Below are 21,585 nucleotides of genomic sequence, written 5' to 3'. Positions count from 1 at the left end.
TTAGAGACAATTTAATTTTCTTTATTTATCACATGTCACCCTCCCAGCTTTACACACAATACTTATATTCTATGCAGGTAAAAAATAGGACATAAATCACACTTAATACAACATTCTAACCTTGTTTAAAATTGACACAAAATTTTCTTTATCAAAAGAAAAATACAAATAAAAAAAAACAAAATTTTAGAGGTTTTTTTGCAGATTAGATAACTAGGATTGGAACGAGTTATGAAAAATATACCACAACACCTAGACAATTTCAATTTGCGGGAATCATTTAGAATAAATTGTATAATCTTACGACTTCATTTTGGAATGATGAGAATAAAATAATACAAGTCAACGTACAACTCTCAAATACCTTCAAAAAATATTTTCAACAAACAGGCGAATGTAGTTGGAAATAGGAGCAGAGGAAGACCGAGGAAAACTTGTCAAGTATATCAAATACAAATGGAATGAAAGCGGTCAGGAGTCGGAATAATCGGCGGGCATCTATGAGGAGATATGACATACTATTCTCCCTGCCTACCCATGGAGAAGCAACATGATGGTTAGTTTTTAGTTTTTCTTTCTAATCCCTATCGGCACCCAATGGTGCCTAGGGCACTGCATCATAAAAACAGTGTTATCTTGATCGTCAACACATGAAGGACAGGTGATCAGTCCTCCGCTTCACAGTCCAGGGTAATATTGAATAAATATTAGAGTGAAAAAATCACTTATATTTATTTAACCCCCCCACCTGGGAATCGAACCCAGGACCCCCGGAACGGTACCTGAGCGTGCTGACCATTACACTTCGGAGGCGGACATGGTTAGTTAGTTTAGACAATATCCAATGTATTTTTATTAAACTCATCTTTTAAAAGATGTAATTATGATGTATAATAGATGTATAAATATTTTGGATAATTTATATAGTGCCATTTTCATAAAATGCTCGAGGGCACTTCAAATGCTAGTACAAAAAGTGCATTCGTAGATTTAAAAAAAAATATTTGTATATTTAAACTATATGAACATTTCTGTTAATATGTACAATATAACATTAAATGTATCTTGATAATTATGACAAAAATACTTTTATATCAAAATTAAATGTATTAGCGTACATAGAAACTTTGCTGACGACAGTTTACGTAATGTTACTAAATTTGATATAGGAAGCACAGGATCCTATGGTTAAATTAGTGCTCTAATATGTAAATGAATGATTTTTTATTTCATCATTAGCAATTACAGATGTGCTCTCATTATCATATGAATATTTAATACAACCTTCAAATGGATGTTTACACAAAAAAATGGAAGCATAGCTAGTGATAGCAATAGTATAATTCTCCCTTTTGTGTCAGATTTAAACAAGGATGAACAATTATAAAACAAAATAATTTCTTAGAGTTTGTTTCTTTGGATGTAAGTACAAAAAGTAAAAATAGAAGATGAAAAAATGCAACAAAAAAGAAAATGAATAGTGACAATTGTGTCACTATTCAATAAGAAATGCATGCCAAAGTTTAAAACTGCGAGCAAATTTTCGCAACAGGTAATTTGTAAACTTGACAACAAAAGTGGAAATATGAAATCTGATAAGTTCAAAAATAAGCATATCGCTCACTCCTTTCAACAACGCCATGTATCAAAAATTGTCAATTTTCAGTTGTGCATGTTTTCGGAATGCCCAGAAAATGTACTATATCCCAGCAAAAGCGGCATATTTTTACTTTGTACATAAATACATATGTTTAACTTAATATTCACCCGCTCGCTACAGGGCATATTTTTAACTTAATGTTTATCCGCTACAGGGCAGAAAGTGCTGTTTTTGTATATTGAAGAAAAGGTATTGTTTAATTATTATTTTAAATAAACTAAATATTTTTCAAATGGAGAAAAAATTCAGGTTTTACTCAAAAACATCTCGGCTGTCCAAACTCAAAACACAGTAAGGGACATTTTTTTTTGCATTTTTGGACTAAGTAAATGCAAAAAAAAACCTACTACAAAAAGATGTCCCTTATTGTGTTTTATGTTTTGACAGCCGATCTGTTGCACAGTAAAAAGTTCAATAAGTGGCTTGGTATTCATTTTTAATACATTGTATTATATTTTTAAACTTTAAAAACGACCTCTGAAAAATCATATTTTTTGATATTTGATGTTGTTGAAATGATTGAGTGATATGTGTTCAGTAATACTAAGGAACTTGTCCATATGGAAACAAAAAAAGTATTATATACCGATTTATATGTTTAGAATAGCTCCGAGAAAATAAATGGTGATAATAAAAGCAAAGAAAATATGCATTTATAACTAAGATGTCATGAATATAAAACATTAGGATGAAACATTTTGGAAAAGCACCATTTCTTTTCATTCATGATTTATGAAACATTATTGCTTTATATATCCAAGGCAACTACTGGTTTTCATGTTATTATTTATATTACCAATAAAAACAATAAAGTAAAGATATCTTAATTATGAAATGTTCATGTTTTGACACAATGACAGAGCTATCTCTAGAAGTTTGCGACAGGTGCAGCCATGTAGGGCCTCACGCTAGAATCCAAAATGTTTTTTTTTAAATCCCCCACACTGCTGTTAGAAAATATTGGTTCCTGAGATTCCAAAAAAAAACAAAAACAAAAAACACTGAAAAGATATATTATGGCTGATGACCTTTTTTTGTTAATGCAATCTAATGGCAATTTTTTAATTATTATTCTTGCTAAAGTTTTGACACCGGCTTTGTTCCCCAAGTATGACACTGATGAATAAATTTTCCGAATTTTTCGCAACATGTTTGCGAGAGGCAAGAGATCACAGGAGATTTTTTTACACACTTATTTTATAACACACACTAAATAAAAAGTCATGTTTATTGCCATAGAGGGAGATATCAAATGGGATTTAGAAATATAAATGTTTATTTTCATAGCCTTTTATTATCATTGGAATTATCCTTGGCTAAACTTTTCACAATGAGCGACACATTCGCAGAATAGGCAGTCGCCGAGGACTCTCGGAGCAGCTGGACTAGACTGCTCATCTGTTCTGATAGTTCATTTAGAAAGATCTTTATAAGAAATTTTGTTCCAAAGTAATTGAGAACACTTTAAGGTACACCAATTATAACTAGCAGTCACAGATAAGAACTTGAAACTACTAGTTACTTTTGCAATCAAGTTAGAGTTAATGAGCTTTTACCGTAATCTGTTCAAAGCAAATTCACTTGAGGAAAGAGTGTTATGTTCTCTCATATTCCTTTAAAAGTTTAGCATAAAATAATGAAAATATTAATAAAAAGTGGCCGTAAAAAAGTGCACTTAATCGACGAATAATCTCATTCATAAAAAAACAGCAACATTCATATTCTTAAAATTATATAATATGCTCACAAGTATATAATTGTCGTGACAAAACTAAAGGGGGCAAAAATATTGCCAGGATAGATTAACGATGTTGACAAACATCATTGCAGGACTTCTTGTCACATAACCGGAGCGAGGAAATCACGAAATATCAGAATAGAAAAATATTTCTATCGCCCCGGAAAAGGAATGTGTAATAACTAAATAATATATTTTTTAAATATCTAAAGATAATCTCTAAAGATAAAATTAAAACAAAACAATATTCAACAACATACACTATAATAAATTGTTCATAAATTGATATGAACGATTTGGACCCACATGGAGTGGAGTCGGATTGTTCATGTCCACACTGTATCGGGCTGCAATAGGAGAAAGGAGTCTCTTTTACCAAGCCTCATCTTCTTCTGGCATCACATTAGGAGGGTTATCACTAAAAGTCTAGAACAAAAAAAAAACATGGTAACATTTGACATTAAATCATTAACTGCCGGAATGGATAATTATCATCGTTCCTTGAAAGTTACTATGTATGGTACGAAGCGCTGATTTTAAATGGTCTTGGGTAATGAAGATTATGCAGAAAAGGCTACAACAGTATTTTTTTCTTCTCATTTTGAATAAACAATGCTATCTTTTGGCAAATGAAATACGGCCAACCCCAAGGGGTACGACTACCAAAGAGATGGATTGAGAGCTGGAATCAAAATTGCAGAAGGCTAATCCCTCTTTAAAACAGACCACAAGGAGAGAAGAAGTTACAAATGCAATTATTTCTGATCTCTCCCTCGTGGGCTTTTCTAGTTCACTCACCCTGACGTCTTCGCCTCCGAAGCCAGAGTGCGTGAAGCCGCTGGAGTAGCCGCCGGAGCTGGCGCTGCGCAGGAAGTCGGGCACGTCCTGCTTGGCCTGGTTGAGGATACGCACGAGGTTGCCCGCCAGCGCCGAGTCCACCGAGGGGTCGAAGAAGGAGGTGGCGCGCCCCTTGTTGCCCACGCGACCCGTGCGCCCGATGCGGTGCACATACTCGTCGATGCTCTTCGGCATGTCGTAGTTCACCACGTGACCCACATTCTTGATATCTGTAATATGTAGTTAAGAAAGGTGTGTCGAGATGGTTTGGACATGTAGAACGAATGAGTGAGGAAAGAACGGTAAAACAAATTTATGAGGCGAATGTAAGTGGAAAAAAGAGCAGAGGAAGACCGAGAAAAACATGGCATGATCAGGTATGCCAAATACTTGAAAGTGGTCAGGTTAGAAGTCGTAAAAATCAGCGGGTATGTATGAGGAGATGCATGAACGTGGAAGAGGCGAAGAATGTTTGCAAAGACAGAGTGGTGTGGCGTTCTATTCTCTATGCCTACCCCTGCGGGGAAGCAGCGTGATGGTTAGTTAGTTAGTTAGTAATATGTATAAAGATGAATTTTTTTTTTATAAATATTAACCCTTACGGTACTAAAAATTTCCGCGTGCATGTGCGCGTGTATGTATTTTGTACACCATATGAAAATGTGGTTTAAAAACGGGAAAAATGTGAATATTCCTGTTGCTTTTATTGACCATAGTTGAAGTTGAAATGTAACAATTTATACAAAAAGACATCGTAAATAGTCGCAATTGCTAGCATAGCGACACGACCATTGCATACGACAGTCTCCGAACTACTAAACTTGCAACGACATGTGCGTATACACAAAGCAACAGCACGCGCTCAAACAATCAGAAACGTTTGTGTATTGGTGATTTTATTCCCGGTTTTTTTACAAATTATTTATTTAAATAAAATGCATCCACCGACCTGATAAGGGTATCGGGAATAAGTATATGAAACTTTTCCTAATCCAACATATATGTCGGTAGTGAACTCAGATGAAATATGTCACGAGTATGATCAATATATCTAGGGATTTCGAAAATTGAGTCGTGTGGTTTTCAATCATGGGTAGAATCGGTGAATGTTACACGTGGGTAAAGTGATCACTTAAACTAACCCATGACGGTCGTAAGCCGTGTAAATGCCCAGACTTCCAAATTATTCTTCGTGTTTGATGAGATGTCAAGAAAGGAGAGTTACCTAGTCCTCGAGAGGCGACCGCTGTGGCCACCAGGACCTTGCGGCTGCCGGTCTTGAAGTCCAGCAGCGCGCGCTCGCGCTCACTCTGCAGCCGGTCCCCGTGGATGCAGGTGGTGGGCACCTGGGCTTGCGAGAGCCACATGGCCAGGAAGTCCGTGTTGCGCTTCGTCTCCACAAACACCATGCACCGGTTGTTCCCTGACCCACACAACGCACATTCACATTTGCAAATAAAAATAATTTTAATTTTAATGATAAAAATATAAATAGGGCCATTTTCGTAAAATGTTAAGTGTCGGGTTGTGGTCCCGTGGTTAGTGTCGCGGACTCTTAAATCAGAGTTTCTTGGTTGGAACCCACTCTACCACAATTTGATACCTATTTCTAATAAAGAACCTCACAGAAATATATTCAGCCAAGGTAAAGTTTTCTCAACGGCGTGAATATTGGAACAAGCGGAGGAATAATTATGACATACCAAGAAATTCATAAAAATATATATAATAATAAAGCCATAATAACAATATGACAAAGCCTCTCCCCTATTTTCTATGTTCCCACTGATAATTAAAAAATAAATAAATAGAAATAAGAAACAGCTCCTACCCACTCTTCGATCTACAACATCCCAAGGACACAACTCCAAAATTCATAATTAGCTTCACATACGGTGTTTGAAAATGATGCAGAATGCATCGAAACATGCATCACAATGGATTTTAAGAAATAGTGGTATTTACTAAGAGAAACTTAGATTTAAAAAAAGAGGAAAAACTGTTAATCGTTGTAAAAATTAGGCAGAGAGAAATGTATTACCGTCTTCCTTCAGTAGTTCCAGCAACTTGTTCTTTTTGCTGTACTTGTCCACCTCGTAAAATTTCTGTTCCACGTCGCAGCACGCGCCGCCCACGATCCCCACGGCTATGAAGAGGTAGTCGTGGAGGAACTGGTGCGCCAGGCGCTGCACTTCCTCCGGGAACGTGGCCGAGAACATGAGGGTCTGCCGGTCCCCCTGGAGACACCAAGTAACATTATAAAAACGGCACCATCTCCCGCGCATACAACACAAACATCTATACAAGCTATAGTATCTACAATGTAGATTACATCTACATCTGCCTCCGTAGTACAATGCTCAGCACACTCGGCTACCATACTGGATCCCAGGTTCGATTCCCCGGGGATTCACACTAATATTTATTCAAAATTACCCTTAACTGGTACCTAAAGCGGAGGGCTGATCACCTTCCCTCTTAGTAAAAATAATAAATTTGGATAATTAATGTAGCGCCATTTACGTAAAATACTACCTCAAGGGCGCTTCACTGTGAATGAATTGGGGAAAAAAATATGGTGGAAATGATTTAGCAACCAAATGTGTTTTGTTTTTTTCTAAAGATCATCTCCCTCTCACTATTTCTAGCCATTGGTGGAAGAGCATTCCACGCCATCGGTCCCGCAACAGCAAACATGTGTTAACCATCAAGATAACACTGCGTTTATATGCTGCAGTGTCCTATGCACCATCGGATGCGGATGAGGGTTTGAAGAAGATTCTACATTGTCAGCCTTCTCATCTAGACATTCTGTGCTAAGTTACCAAAGCAACTTACAATGATTTGAGCTTCCGTTTGAGATTTTACTGAATGGTGTACATGCAAACCGTGATGTTTATTGTCTTCTAGCATTTCAAAAGAATCGTAGAAAAGCGCATATCTGTATAGTAAACTAATCAGAGGAACAGTTTCTTTTTTCTTCGTATATTATCTGTTACAAGAGAAAACAACAAAAAAAGACCTTTGATTTAAATTGTCATAATAGACAATTCTAAAGAAATATTCTACAGAAATGGACAATAAACTAAGTTTAATATGTAATAATATGGTAGAAAACAAATATATTGACTTACTGTACGCTTCATGGTGGGATTGGACATCATCTTCTCGATTTCTTTAATGAAGCCCATGTCCAGCATTCTGTCTGCTTCGTCCAGCACCACAAACCTGATGGAAGCGAAGTTCACCCGATTCCTCTCCACAAAGTCAAACAGTCTTCCCGGGGTGGCCACCAAGATGTGGCAGCCACGCTGGCAATAAACAAATTATATTTACAACAAAATTCAATCAAATAATTAGGAAAGAATCTTACATACATAATAATATGTAAATATTGCGGTCCCGTGGTTAGTGTCGCAGACTCTTGAGTCAGAATTTTGCAGTTCGAACCCACTCTACCACAATTTGATACCTATTTCTAATAATGAGCCGCTCAGGCTCAAGAAATAGTATCAAATTGAAGAATTTTTGTAAATAATAAAAATAAAAATATTTTACATTTTTTTTTTAAGAAAAAAAATCTGATAACCATAAATAGCTCGTGTTAGTAGGAGTCTAGTTGTGATTGAACCGAGGCAATCGCAACTCAATATAAACTGGACAATGGCAGATTTTTAACTATGTAAACAATGCCTGTCTGCCTCTGTAGTGTAATGGTCGGTATACTTGGCTATCGTACTTGAGGTCCCGGGTTCGATTCCCAGGGGGGGGGGGTTCAAACAAATATAAGTAATTTTTCATTCTTAATATTTATTCAATATGTATTACCCTGGACTGGTACCTGAAGCAGAGGGCCACCTTTATTCAACATATTAACGATCAAGATAACACTGTGTTTATATTATGCAGTGCCCTATGCACCACTGGGTAAAGATGAGGGTTTGAAGATTAAGAAATAATGCCTAGACAGGCGCCATGGTATAGTAGTTGGGTAGTAGCTCGGATGCGAAACTGGCGTCGCGTGTTTGATTCCCGCATTGGTCTTTTGTTTGTGATATATTTTTCACATTTACCTTCCCTATCCTTACTATCCTACCTGCAGACAAGCCTCTATAGAGGCTTTGCGGGTTATTCCTTTCATGAAATATGAATAATATGTCAGTTAATCTCACAAAAGCATTGGTTTTTTGGAAAATCCGCTTATTATTGGTAAAAGATGAATAATATAATGAACTCACGCCGACATTTTCCGACTGGTGCCTGACGGCCGTGCCCCCGTACGCGATGCAGGTCTTGAGGACAGAGCCGTGCGCGAACTTGCGCGCCTCCATGTGGATCTGTATGGCCAGCTCGCGCGTGGGCGATATCACTATCACCTGCGGCTGGGCGCAACCCTCGCCCGACACCACCATTTCCTCGGGACACTCCAGCAGCGTGTGGATTATGGGCAATAGGAAGGCGGCCTGGATACAAAACATGATTTTTCAGGATACGTTTTTAAAGTTTAAAAATATAACACAATGTATTAAAAATAAATATCAAGCCATTCATTGAACTTTTTACTGTGCAACATATCTTTTTAGGAGAAACCTGAAGGTTTTTTCTCCATTTGACAAATATTTTGTATATTTAAAAAAACAATTAAACAATACCTTTTCTTCAAAATGCAAAAATAACACTTTCTGCCCTGAAGCGGGTAAATTTTAAGTTAAAAATATGGCTCTTTTTCTGGGATATAGTACATTTTCTGGGCATTCCGAAAGCATGCACAGCTGAAAATTGACGATTTTTTGATTTATGACATTCTTGAAAGGAGTGAGCGATATGGTTTTAATTCAATATAATTTCTATTTGATCTTATAATACAATCTTATAATTTTAGTTGCGCTGAGCCTCTCCAAAAAAGAGACTGAGCTCTTGTGCTTGGAGAGGGACTTTTTCTTCTTTTTTTGACGTTGATAGTCATGTTATACATTAAAAAAAATATATTACTGGGGAACACATATTTTTATGCGATACAAGGGAGTTATCTTGTTTAATTTTATACATATTACATATATATTTCTTCAGCGTTCATTTTACATCATTATCCTTTTTTCAACGAGGATGATAAAACTCTAGAGCACTAAAAATAGTGTCCGAATATTATATTAGATGACACTGCCATTACCACACTGTTTGCGGGAAACGCTTAAAAGTGTCATTTAGATGCTGTTGGTAGAGAGCGGGAGACGCTTGTAAGCTTTCTATGTATTTGCTTACTTTTGGTATAGCGCGAGAGATGCCAAAAAAACATTGTGCAGATCGGAATTGGGTGTGGTTACTTGTGATTAGTATACTGAGGGTCAGGTGGCAGACTGTCTGAGTATATATTTGATGAGAAAACCGACCAACAACAATGCGCTTAGGAGAGCTGTAGACACACTCTCTTCATTTGTTATTTATGTCAGTATCAAAAAAACTTCCAATGATTGATGATGCATGAAGAAGAGCAATATTAACCTTGCCTTTTTCAATTAAAAAAAAATTGGGTCACATCAATTTTGAAGAGTGTGTGCCAATACTCGGATAACAGGTTGATCAATTTAACCTGTCCAGGAGTATGGTCGTATATGTACGACCAATACAAAACAGGAGTTATGACTTGATTTATATCAAAACATGTTTAAAACATGATTATTATTGATTTTATGATAAATCATGTTTACTGGTGTAAATGTTTTTTTTATTCAAGAAAATATGTTGCTTATAGGACCGATTATGATATAAAATTTTAGCAGTAAAAAATATATATAAAAAACTCACTCCTGGACAGGTTAAAAGGTTATTAAATATGAATTTATGAAATATTTCTTTTTAATTTTAGGTTTTATTTCTCCTCAAATTATCTTCATTTCTATGATGAGGATTAAATTTGAAGAGATGTTAACAGACTTACCGTTTTGCCTGACCCAGTCTGGGCACAGGCCATGAGATCTCGGCCGGCCATGATGATGGGTATGGCGGATTTCTGAATGGGAGTAGGCTTAGCGTATCCCGATTTCTTCACATTCTCTAGAATAATAGGCCGGAGACCAGATGCTTCAAAATTTTGGATACCCTTGGGTGGATTTTCACCAGTCACCTGTTAAAAGAAAACTTTTTAAATATGAACAATAAAATTTTGTCACCACCTTTGTGGTTTTGTATTTTGGCAAACCATAAGAAAAATTATTTATTTGAAAATTTGTTATTGACCTTTCGCCTAATTTGTCGGTACCACATACAGGTAAAATAAAATAGGCCTTTGCGTATTTGCCTGTACCTGGTACAGGCACAAAAAATAGGCTTTTGCGGATTTGCCTATACCTGGTACAGGCACAAAAAATAGGCTTCTGCGGATTTTCCTATACCTGGTACAGGCACAAAAAATAGGCTTCTGCGGATTTGCCTGTACCTGGTACAAGCACAAAAATTTGGCTTTTCACACGTATCTGGCATGGGCACCCCGGTAAAAAAAATAGCTCTGATAACTGATTCCACCATAGTAATGGCAGTAGTTAGATTATAAAAGAGTTATCGGCTAGAAATACTAGGTGTAAAACCTTTGTGTATCTAAGATCGGTTTTAAAAGTAGTTAAAAATTCTCTTAGTTTAAACATTCAATAAAAACATAAAAAAATATCATAAAATCTGGAAAATATTGTTATTTAATGGCTTGCATTATTTCATTACATTACTAGAAATAAAAAATATCTGCCTGTTTTCCAAACAATAACGTCATTAAACTTATCACTCAAAGGGTTAAGGACAAGCATATAGCACAACACAAAGATATATTTCAAAATTATATTTTCTTAAAAAAAATTACAGAATGTCTTCTCAGTCAGTCTCAAAGTCAGAACATAACAGAATGAAGAATTCTTTGAAAATAAGAAAGTAATCGCGGTCATCTAATTTCATTTGCAAGTAAAGAGTTTATGCCGAAAAAAATATCTACAAAAATACAAGTATGTTGCATCATACCTGGACATCGATAGAGTCGTAATTGGAAAAGTTGATGCCGCTGGAAATTCCACCGCCAAACATCTCCCCTTCGTCCTCGGTGGGCGCCGGGGGGATGTAGACCTCCCTCGGCTTCTCGGGCACCCCCTCCCCATTTTCATCTCCATTCCCATTGCTCCCTGCATATCGAAAAACAGCACATTACCATCTTGTACGTAATGCATCAATATCATCTTCTAACCCTTATCTGCACCCAATGGTGCATAGGGCACTGCAGTGTTATCTTGGTCGTTAGTTACATGAAGGCGAGGTGATCACTCCTGCACTTAAGGGTGTCCAGTCCAAGGTAATATTAAATAAATATTAGTGTAAAATCACTAATATTTATTTTTACCTCCCCTCCCTGGGAATCGAACCCAGGACCTCCGGCACGGTAGCTAAACACGCTAACCATTACACCACGGAGGCGGACAAAATGCATCAATATAATAATAGAAAAAAAATCATTCCCATCAATTCCTGCACTAAGTACTATATACTCGGAACAGGAATTGCATGCAATGCGGTAGAAATAAGTGCATAGATCATAAGTCTTGCCGACTCACACATGACTCTTTTACAATTTGACCATCACCGTGGTAATTAGAATCTGTAATTGACCGAGAAAGTAGTAATAGTTGGGTTATGCCACACTCTGCCACAACTCCATTCCTATTTTTTAAACTGCTCAGGCTTACCTGAAAATAGAATTGTATTAAAATATTTTTACATAATCAAAAGAATATAAATAAATATTCTTTCTATTAAAATAATCTTCATTATTCCTCAACATATTTCAATAAGTACTGATTGCGTGTAACTTTCTATGCTCATTTATTTGCAAATTTAAAAAAAAATACAATAAGTTTAAGTGAAATAGCTTTCATATAAACAAACCAAGACAAGATTTCAAAAGTTAATATAGGATTACAATAAATGTTAAACAAATTGATGACATTAAATTATTTATTTATTTAAATAAAGTGGAAATATACCTCCTCTACCACCTCTCCCCCCTCCTCTTCCGCCGCGGCCGCGGAACCCTTTAAAATTAAAATAAACAATGAATTAATTAAATAAAAGAAGGCTATCAATTAGTAGGATTCTTATTATATGTATGGGTAATTCCAAATGAAAATAGGCATTGACATTATTATGTTTAATGTCTAAAAATATTATTTTATCATATTAAAATTCTACAATATCGCTTTTGTAAGTCCACATGAAATCTGCTGGGATGATAACAATACATAACTTGGAATCAAAGGAAATTTGTCTTAAACATGATCAAGTTACACTGTCAACGGTTCTGAACCACATACATGGCTTATTTTGTTTTCAAAACATAATGTAATCTGAAATTCTTGCCGTACAATTTGGATCTCGTGATTATATTTCTACAGTTGACACTACATCAAATTGATAGTTAAAACATTATTTCATTTAATTTATGTTGAAATATGATAACCTCCCATTAGTTGATAACCTCCCATGCATTTGTGAAAGAGTGGAAAAAACTCATTAAACAATATATTCATGAGTATAATTTCTGAAGCTATTGAACTTGTGATAATATTTTCTATAAAATATTATCACAAGTGCGGTTCAATTAAATTCTTATAATTGAAGCAATTAAAATTATTTATTAAGACATTCAGATGATGTACAATTTTTTTAGAGTAAATATAAAAATAAATATTTTTGGTTAAGAACCAGAAGTTATTGAATTGCTATCAAAATTTGTATTTTTGAAATTTATTAAGGAAAAAATATTACCTTCTCTACTTCCCCCATCAAAATCGCCACCATTTGCAACCCCATTGGAGTCACCATCTGTAATCATTTAAGAATCAAAAATACCCATTTATTTCAGACACTGGATTATTCGCACTGTATGTGTATATGTTGACTGTAACTATCTAACTAACAGAGAAAATAAAACGGCACACCACTCTTTGCAAACATTCTTTGTCTCTTCCACATTCATGCATATCCCCATACATACCCGACGATTATTTCGACTCCGAAACTGACCGCTTTCAAGTATTTGACATAACATTTCCTCATAAATTTGTTTTACCGTTCTTTCCTCACTCATTCGTTCCATATATCTGAAACCATTGTAACACACCCATCTTAATTATCGATAATGCTTAACTCAGCCTTGCATATCCTCCTTATTTCACCATTCGAACATCATACATCGTTTTGCCGCACATTCGTCTGAGAGATCGCATCACAGTCAACTTTCATACTTCTTTTGCCAAATCCTTGCTTCTTTTCCATACATTGGGGTTGGAACCAGGACCCTGTTGTGTGCTGCCAGTTTAGCTTTCGGGATATGTTAACTGTAGGTACGTTGGCAGAAAAGAGCTGTATAATAAGGGTACATACTGTCATCGTAGTGATTCCTTCCTCCCCCTCCACGGCCTCCAGATCTATCTCCCCTCCCCCTGCCACCGCCCCCCCTTCCCCGGCCTATGGAAACAAAACAAGGTATCAGTACAGAACAAATAATTATTAACACACTGTAGTCGGGCGTTTCGAACAATAGACTCTAGCCTATAGCAGATGTTTTTCACAATAAGTGCAAAAATATATAGCTTTCTTAAAATTGAAACAATTTCTAAACCAAATAATATTTTCGATTGAAATTGTCAAAGACATCATAAATGACATTTGAGCATCAAAATAAATTATAATCATAATTTTTAATTAAGTATTCCTTATTTCACAATTTTAGAACCATTTTTAACTCTAAAAAATAGTCTTCTCCTCCGAGGTATCATTCCTTATACAATGCTAATATATTCAAATAATAAAATACCAAACAGTAAACAAAACAGTGCGAGCGGTATGAAAAATAGTCCAATACGTGAAATGACTCAAACTAAACTGGAGATTGAGATCGCATAAAAACTCTAGATTTCTGGCAATGCCTTTACAAGCGGCACACTAGCCAATCCGGACAAGTACTCAAACAAGACATCTCAAATAACGTCAACAGACTATCGCCTAGCACCCAGGTAGCAAATTACCCTTCAAGGCGTTTTATTTCACGCTGATAACAAACCCGTAAATTGCCGTTTCCTGCCGATAACCGACAGTCGACAAAAACGGCATTTGCCGTGTCCCGACGACAATGTGTTAACACACTAAGACAGGAAAGGTATTTCTACCTGTTTGGTCGATTGATGTTTACGGACGAGAAGGGTATTTTTACCTTCTGCACCGGCCTCATTTCAAAGTCAAAAAAGAAGGAATTACATATTAAATGTTTTTGTATGAATATTATGTACCAATCGCCTTGTTAAGGTCTTAACCATATGTACATAATTGTCAAATCCTGTCGCCAGCGGTCCGCAGGCGTTAAAAACACCCGTCCGAAATGAAACACCCGTCCGGAAGAGTTGACCGAAATGTGTTAATACAGGAAAATATTGCAATAATAAGAAATAATTAAATCTCAGAAAGAGGTAACTGAGCATTCTGAAACTCTAGGCCGGGAGTTTTTGGATGTTGCGTCTACTGCTCTACCGACTGAGTTGTGAACAGATGCCGGTCAAACTTATACTTTTTGGAAGTTATTGTTATAACTGCAATTCTATCAATATTTCAATTTTATTTTACATATTCGTCTACGAATAAAGCAATGGTTTTAAAAAAGCAACATTAAACATACAATAAATTAATAATGTAGGAAACGATTATAAATATATATATACCGTAGAACGGGGCTACTTTATATAAATAAATGTATAAACATATTTAGGCAATAAAAAGCTGATACATATTTACATCATAACATGCATTAAATTCAGGCATGCGGTCAAAAACTTTAAAAAATGTACATCAATAAATAGTAATACAAAAAGCAGTAAATTAGTAATTTTCATATACATCACCGAGGCAAGTTGGTTGCAATATCTTTCAGCAAAGAAAAACAGTGAGAATTGCTAATGTGGAGACTGACCGGAGCATTTTGTCGTAACGTAACACGTTACGATGCGAGCATTCAGGCAGTCAGTATACCGAGCCGAGCGCTCCATCCATAGTTTCAGATGCTCGCTGATGCTCACCGCGAGTGATGTTACAACGAAATGCTCCGGTCAGTTTCCACCTTAAAGGTTAGTTACAACCATACTAAACTATTGCAATCAGTGGGCAGATAGTGCAACCAAAAATATGAATACATATACTTATAATAACGAAAACAGTGAAAAATTTGCACAATCCAATACGAAAAAGAGAGGCATAGAAAAAGTCAGTAAGAGTTACGGTGAAAGGGGTTGCATTAAAGAAAAAAGCGTATGAACGCACAGCTAGGGTTCAACAGAGGACTTTACCTCTACCATCCATGTTTCCCCTTCCACCTCCTCTGCCTCCATATCCTCCCAACTCTGGAACACATTCAACAAAGTTATCCTAACAAAGTGAATATATCACAATTATTATGTGTAATTGCTGCTCTCCTGTTAAACCTCTGCTGTTTCTCGGCTGATGAGTGTTTGATAATGTCCTAAGAAGACGAAACGCGTCACGTATTAACATATACATAAATAAATGTAGAATTCAATCCAACAAACCTTGTTTTATTTTGGATATATTACCCAACAACTCACGGCAACACACACTTCACAATGCCCCTGTGCAAACTCTCAAACTAGATTAATACAAATTTTCTAATTTAAAGTTCTTATTCTTACTCTCATTTTCACCCAATAGTGCATGAGGCACTGCAAACTGTTGATGCAGTGTTATCTTGATTGTTATTGTTATGCAAAGGCAAGGTGATCGGTGGTGCGCTTCAGGTACCAGTTCGAAGAAGTGATTTTTCCATTGAAATATTTATTCAATAATACCCTGGACTGGTACCTGAAGCGGAGGGCTGATCATCTTTCCTTCATGTATTAACGATCAAGATAACACTGCATTTATATTATGCAGTGCCCTATGCACCATTGGAATGCGGATAAGGGTTTGAAGAAGATACATACTAGCCAGATTTGCATAAGTCGAGATCTGAGAAATAAGGAAAGATGATAAGATTGACGAGTACGTCCTTACGACAATGATGAGTGTTGCGAAATGTTGACATATTATCGAGCCACCAAAATAATGAGTTTTAATGCTTTATTCTAATGTATTTAATGAAAAATTAATAATCGCGATTATGTATAAGCATTATCTATAGATATGCAATGGACAATAGAATCATCAAATTTTAAAGGCTTTAAAATATTAATTTCAGTATGGGTAAACAGATGTAGCCACACTAGGGCTCAAAGGAGTTCTTGAACACCATGAGTTAAAATTAATTAAACCATATCCGCTCCCTAGGTGGAGCATATGGAGTCCACAAACTGTCTCCAGGCTTTTCTATCGGCTGCCAGCTCCCTTGCATACTCCTAAGTCAGATCCGCGTCCCGAAGTTCTGACGAGAACTGCCGACGAATTGTCAGCAGTGGTCGTCCTGGGCGGCGCGAACCTGATGCCTTGTAAAAGAGGCAAGCTTGATTAAGGCTCTCAGGAGGCATGCGGAGTACATGGCCAAGCCAACTGAATCGCCTTTTCTTGACGACAGTTGTGACCAAGATTTGCTGCGTCCTACGCCTTATCTCTTCATTCCTCACAAAGTCAAACCACCACACGCCTAAAATTCATGTGTTAAAAACTAATGATAATTGTTGTTCCCTGATTCTTGTTTTTCACACATAATAACCACTTCCGCAGACACAGGTTAGTTTATAAATATGACTTCTCTAAACTTTAGGTGTGATAGCTCACTAAAACAAAAGTTTCAAAAAGAAACCACAAATCAATTTTGAATGGACTTTTGTGTAATTATTTTAACATTTTTTAGGCAGTTCGCCTCCCAAAATAACAAACGAAATCCAAATATTTACTGTCCAACAATAAATGTGGCCAGTGAGGGTCCTTTTCCCAGAAGTAGATACAAAAAGAAATAAAAATTCGTAGCATGTGACACACATGTTCATAAAAATGCAGCTGCAGAAAAAAAATTGGAAATTTATGGTCACTGAACCATAAATCAAGTCACAAAACAATAAGATTGTTGTTTAAAAATATATTTTACTGAGAGAAATACAAATAGAAGACTCCAGGGGAAAAAGGAGTTACGTCATAAATTCAAACCTCGTATTACGCATTCCTTAAATCTTGCATGAGTCCAAAAACTATTCACCCTAGAATACGGGACATTTGACATTTGTAAAATTTATGACCGACATCCAATTTGTGGGGAGCACCGAGGCAACACATGTAAAGAATGTACCGACAATTACAATGTATCTTAGTTTTTTACTTATATTTTTTGTTCATATTTTATACAATGCTTTAAAAAAAAATATGTTGCACTTATTTTAAGATGTTTTTAGTAAAGGTTTTTGGTAACATGTGAGCTCTTTTTATTACCTTATATTTTACGCTATTCCCGTATTAAGGAACACTGAAAGAACTCCCGTGGTCTAGGGTGAAATAAGCTAGATTTGGAAAATTACAAAAATTATTACACTTCTGAGTGACGTAAAAAAAATACATAAAAATTTATTTATGTTAAGGTAGTCATATTTTAACAGCATACAAAAAAAAAACAAATATAATGTGGCGAATATCATTCTACAACAAACACTAGTTGCATGTTTTCAACTTGTAAGATCATTGTTACCAACATCACCGGTTTGATGATGTCGGTAACGATGAAATCCGGTCGCTGATCAAATATAAAAATGGAAAATGTTATTTATTTGTCGTTTAATTCTTGAATGAAACTATTGAACATTAACACATTAAGGACGGGAAGGGCATTGGCATGACCTTCTACGCCGGCCTCATTTCAAAATCAGAAATGAAGAAATTACATATTTAATATTTTTTATATTTATATTATGTAGCAATCTCTTTGTTAAGGTCTTAACTATATGCACATAGTTATGAATTACCGTCGCCAGCGGTACACAGGCATAAAAAGCACCCGTCCTTTGTGTGTTAATATTTTATAAACTCCTATAAAATAAATATATTTGTAACTCACCATTATCATTCGACACAAATGATGTGAAACCTCTTCCCTTTGTGAAACTCTTCCCCGAATCCAAAGACGGAGCTACCACCACTTCCTGTTCAAGGAAATAATATATTTTAAAGAATTTTTGAAAATTTTGTATCAAGTTAATGCCAAATAAAAAAAAAAACATGCTACACTGGCATCATTCAAAATGACCACCATTATTATTGTTTTTTTCCTCTTTATAAAAGGCCATAGCCAATTTGTTCATCTGTTTTTGGTTTGTTGAAAGATATTGCTTCTTAGAAACAATCCCGCCGTTGTTCATGTTTTTTTCTATAGGCGAAATAAAAATAAATAAATAAAATACTTAAAAAATATTATAAAAATAAAACTGTTAATGATAATTACACATATCTACATAATATACTACATGTTGTAAACTTTATATATTATAGTATATAATTGGTTCTATCTAAACAAGAATGAACATATAAAAAAACAAGGAATTATGATTAGTCTGAAATATTGTAATTATTATTGCTTTATAGTTAAGAAGTGACATAATCCAGATATCGATATGGTCCGCGAAATCATCGCCGAGGTTTTGCATTCGGTGTATAGGAGTATTTAATCCAGACACTGTCAGGCTGTTATTACAATAAAATATGATGGTTTCTCATGTTTTATGAACATGTTATTAGAAAAGGATCAAATTAATATTTGACGGTTGAATTTCTTGAACCGGTTCTGTTGTAACTATTTATGAGTTGAAATGACTCCCGCTCAAAAAATTGGGTACGGAATTACGCGAACAGAAACTATTTCATCTGAACATTGCATTAGTATTTTTTTAAATAAGAAAAAAGATAATTGTGTGGTGTGGGTCTTACACACGGTGGCCATTTAAATTTCACAACAAAAAAAATGTTTCTATATTTTTATTTATTTATAAATTAAATTAACTACAACAAAAAATAACAAATTAATCTGTACAAATATTTACTGTAATACCTATATAAACTGAAACAACCTTTTATAAACTGAAAAAAATACTTACGTCTGAATCATCCCATTCGTCTGCCATAGCTGAAAAAAAGGATTATTATAATTAATATTTGTAAATAAAATTCCTTATGGGGATAAAAATAGTGGTATTTAAGGCTGATGAGGTGAGTTATTTACTATTATTCATTAAAATTAAAATCACACGATGTTTCGAAAGATTTAACCAGGAAACCTTTGTGTGGATTATTTTCGGTATGCGAGATGTGAAGGTGATTGTCAAGGCCGATTTTTGCACAGTAAGAAATGAAACAATCTTTTAATATCATACATGAAAGTATTTAAAAAATTAATTTTATGCATTAATGTTGTTGAAATGTTACGATATTACAATATTACGATTTGGTAAAACAAGAAAACCGAAATGGTACAACAATAAGCAAGCAAAATATACTTTTTAAGAGCCAAAACTCTTTGGATGAATTTGCTCACGTTATAAAAATATCCACACCTACTCGATATCGTTTAATAGAAATAGAAACCCTGCGTGAACAAAATCATCTATTATAAACATACAACGACAAAACATCACAATTTTTTTCGTTTATCAACATGTGCTAAAAAAATTGCGCAAAATATTCGCAAGGGAATGATGACATTACTTTTTACTTTACGTTTAAGGGACCTCACGGGCGTATCAATAGTATGAATTAAAAGAACTTACCTGATAATTTGATAAATCGCTTTTCAGATAAACAAGCGACCGACGAGCACGAAGACAAAAGAATTGGAACTCTGAAGACGGAAGACGAGCCGGCGATGCAGAAAAACAATGTGGAAATTTTCTTCCCGCTTAAAACCAAAGACAAAGTAATGAGATCCATTTGTTTTTAGAAGCAAAGCTGTTTTTTTTTATTGGAAAAAGTTCTTACTTTTCATGAGTGATAATTTTCCAGCTTTTACAGGATTCTCGGATATTCAGTTTTAAAATACATTATAAATTTTAAACAATATTTGAAAACGAGCTAGGTATATGGAAAAACATGTTTTACAAAATAACAAATTTTTCTTACATTACAATACAAGTCTTACCAAATAGATTCGTTATCAAATAAAGTTATTTATTAAATAAATTTACTTTTTCATTACTCTACCCCCGTTCCATTCAAAATAAGTCGGAACGAATAACAAAGTAAAATCGATTTTATTTCAAAGAGTGTAAGTATTTTTATATTTACCCACACATAGTTCCTCCTCCGTGGTGTAATGGTTAACGTGTTTAGCTACCGTGCTGGAAGTCCCAAGTTTGATTCCCAGGGAGGGGTGAAAATAAATATTGGTGATTTAACATACTAATATTTTTTCAATACTGGGTACGGAAACGTAATTGCCTTTTTTAAAATTTGTGCCATTCAGTCGGTTGATGTTGTAGTGGAGTGCTAGTGGTCTCGTGCGACAGGCGAAAGTAGAAAGTTTTGTCCCGATATAATTTAGTTCCCATTATGCGTTGGAACTGTGAGAAGCATGCGTTTGACATTGCGGCCTACTTTTTGAACGGATGTGATCACAACCCAGCGCACCTTTCGGAATCGCTTTTATTTAGCCCCGTTGGCCCCTGTTCCGGACGGAAATAAATTTGTATGTAGGTTACTACGTTCAGACAAACTGCAAATACGTCCCTCGAGTCCCTCGTCCCATTGAGGCATTGAGAGATTCAATGTTGCGATCGCCACAGCATTTTGTGCGCTACCCTTGGACTTAGGCTAGATGAGTTGGTTTAAGGAACACTTTGTACTAACAAGACGGTGCAAAGCTACACATTTAAGAGCATCGATGGTTGTTTGGAGAAAACACTTTTCAAAGCGCCTCATCTCAATTAGGGTCGATTTGGAGTGGTCGGCCCACTCTGCCGATTTGTCGCCATTTTATTTTTTAATGGGGTTTTTTAAAATCCCGTGTTTATGTGTACCATCCAAGGACCCTACATAATTTAAAGATCAATATCCAAGAAAAATGCCAGAATAACGCTTAATGCTGGCAAGAGTAATGACAAACGCCAGAAATCGGTTTACTCAGTGTATGGACAGTGAGGGACGTCACTTACCTGATTTGATCTTCAGAAACTAAGTAAAACAAAACTTTAAAAATGTGCCTAAGTTATTAAAAAAACAAATTAAAAATTATGATTCATACAATGGGTTTTATTAAAAAGGAAGTTATGCTGCCGCACCTTGTGTGATTGGTCCCTGAAGCGCAGGAGTAATAACCTTGCCTTCATGTTCGGTAATGATGAAA

At 35.4% G+C, this 21,585-nt stretch overlaps 1 protein-coding gene across 1 annotated transcript; it reads right to left on the bottom strand.

Moving 5' to 3' along the window:
* vas (ATP-dependent RNA helicase vasa) lies at positions 1-20,232 on the bottom strand. Its single transcript, XM_088261491.1, has 16 exons — positions 20,015-20,232; positions 19,346-19,374; positions 18,313-18,397; positions 15,605-15,658; positions 14,332-14,348; positions 13,649-13,736; positions 13,035-13,091; positions 12,254-12,301; positions 11,241-11,398; positions 10,174-10,359; positions 8,474-8,698; positions 7,370-7,546; positions 6,277-6,472; positions 5,461-5,658; positions 4,197-4,465; positions 1-3,824 (listed from the first exon to the last, which is right to left on the bottom strand). Exons 1-16 carry the CDS (start codon positions 20,172-20,174, stop codon positions 3,771-3,773), a joined length of 2,001 nt encoding a protein of 666 aa, XP_088117617.1. The 5' UTR covers positions 20,175-20,232; the 3' UTR covers positions 1-3,770.
* Positions 20,233-21,585: the final 1,353 nt, after the last annotated feature.

The sequence above is a fragment of the Brachycentrus maculatus genome, unplaced genomic scaffold (genome assembly GCF_059751285.1).
Source record: "Brachycentrus maculatus isolate JH-2025_06_01 unplaced genomic scaffold, ASM5975128v1 h1tg000157l, whole genome shotgun sequence".
In the NCBI taxonomy this organism is placed as follows: domain Eukaryota; kingdom Metazoa; phylum Arthropoda; class Insecta; order Trichoptera; family Brachycentridae; genus Brachycentrus; species Brachycentrus maculatus.
The sequence above is the reverse complement of the archived record's forward strand: the minus strand, read 5'-3'. Positions and strand labels throughout refer to the sequence as shown.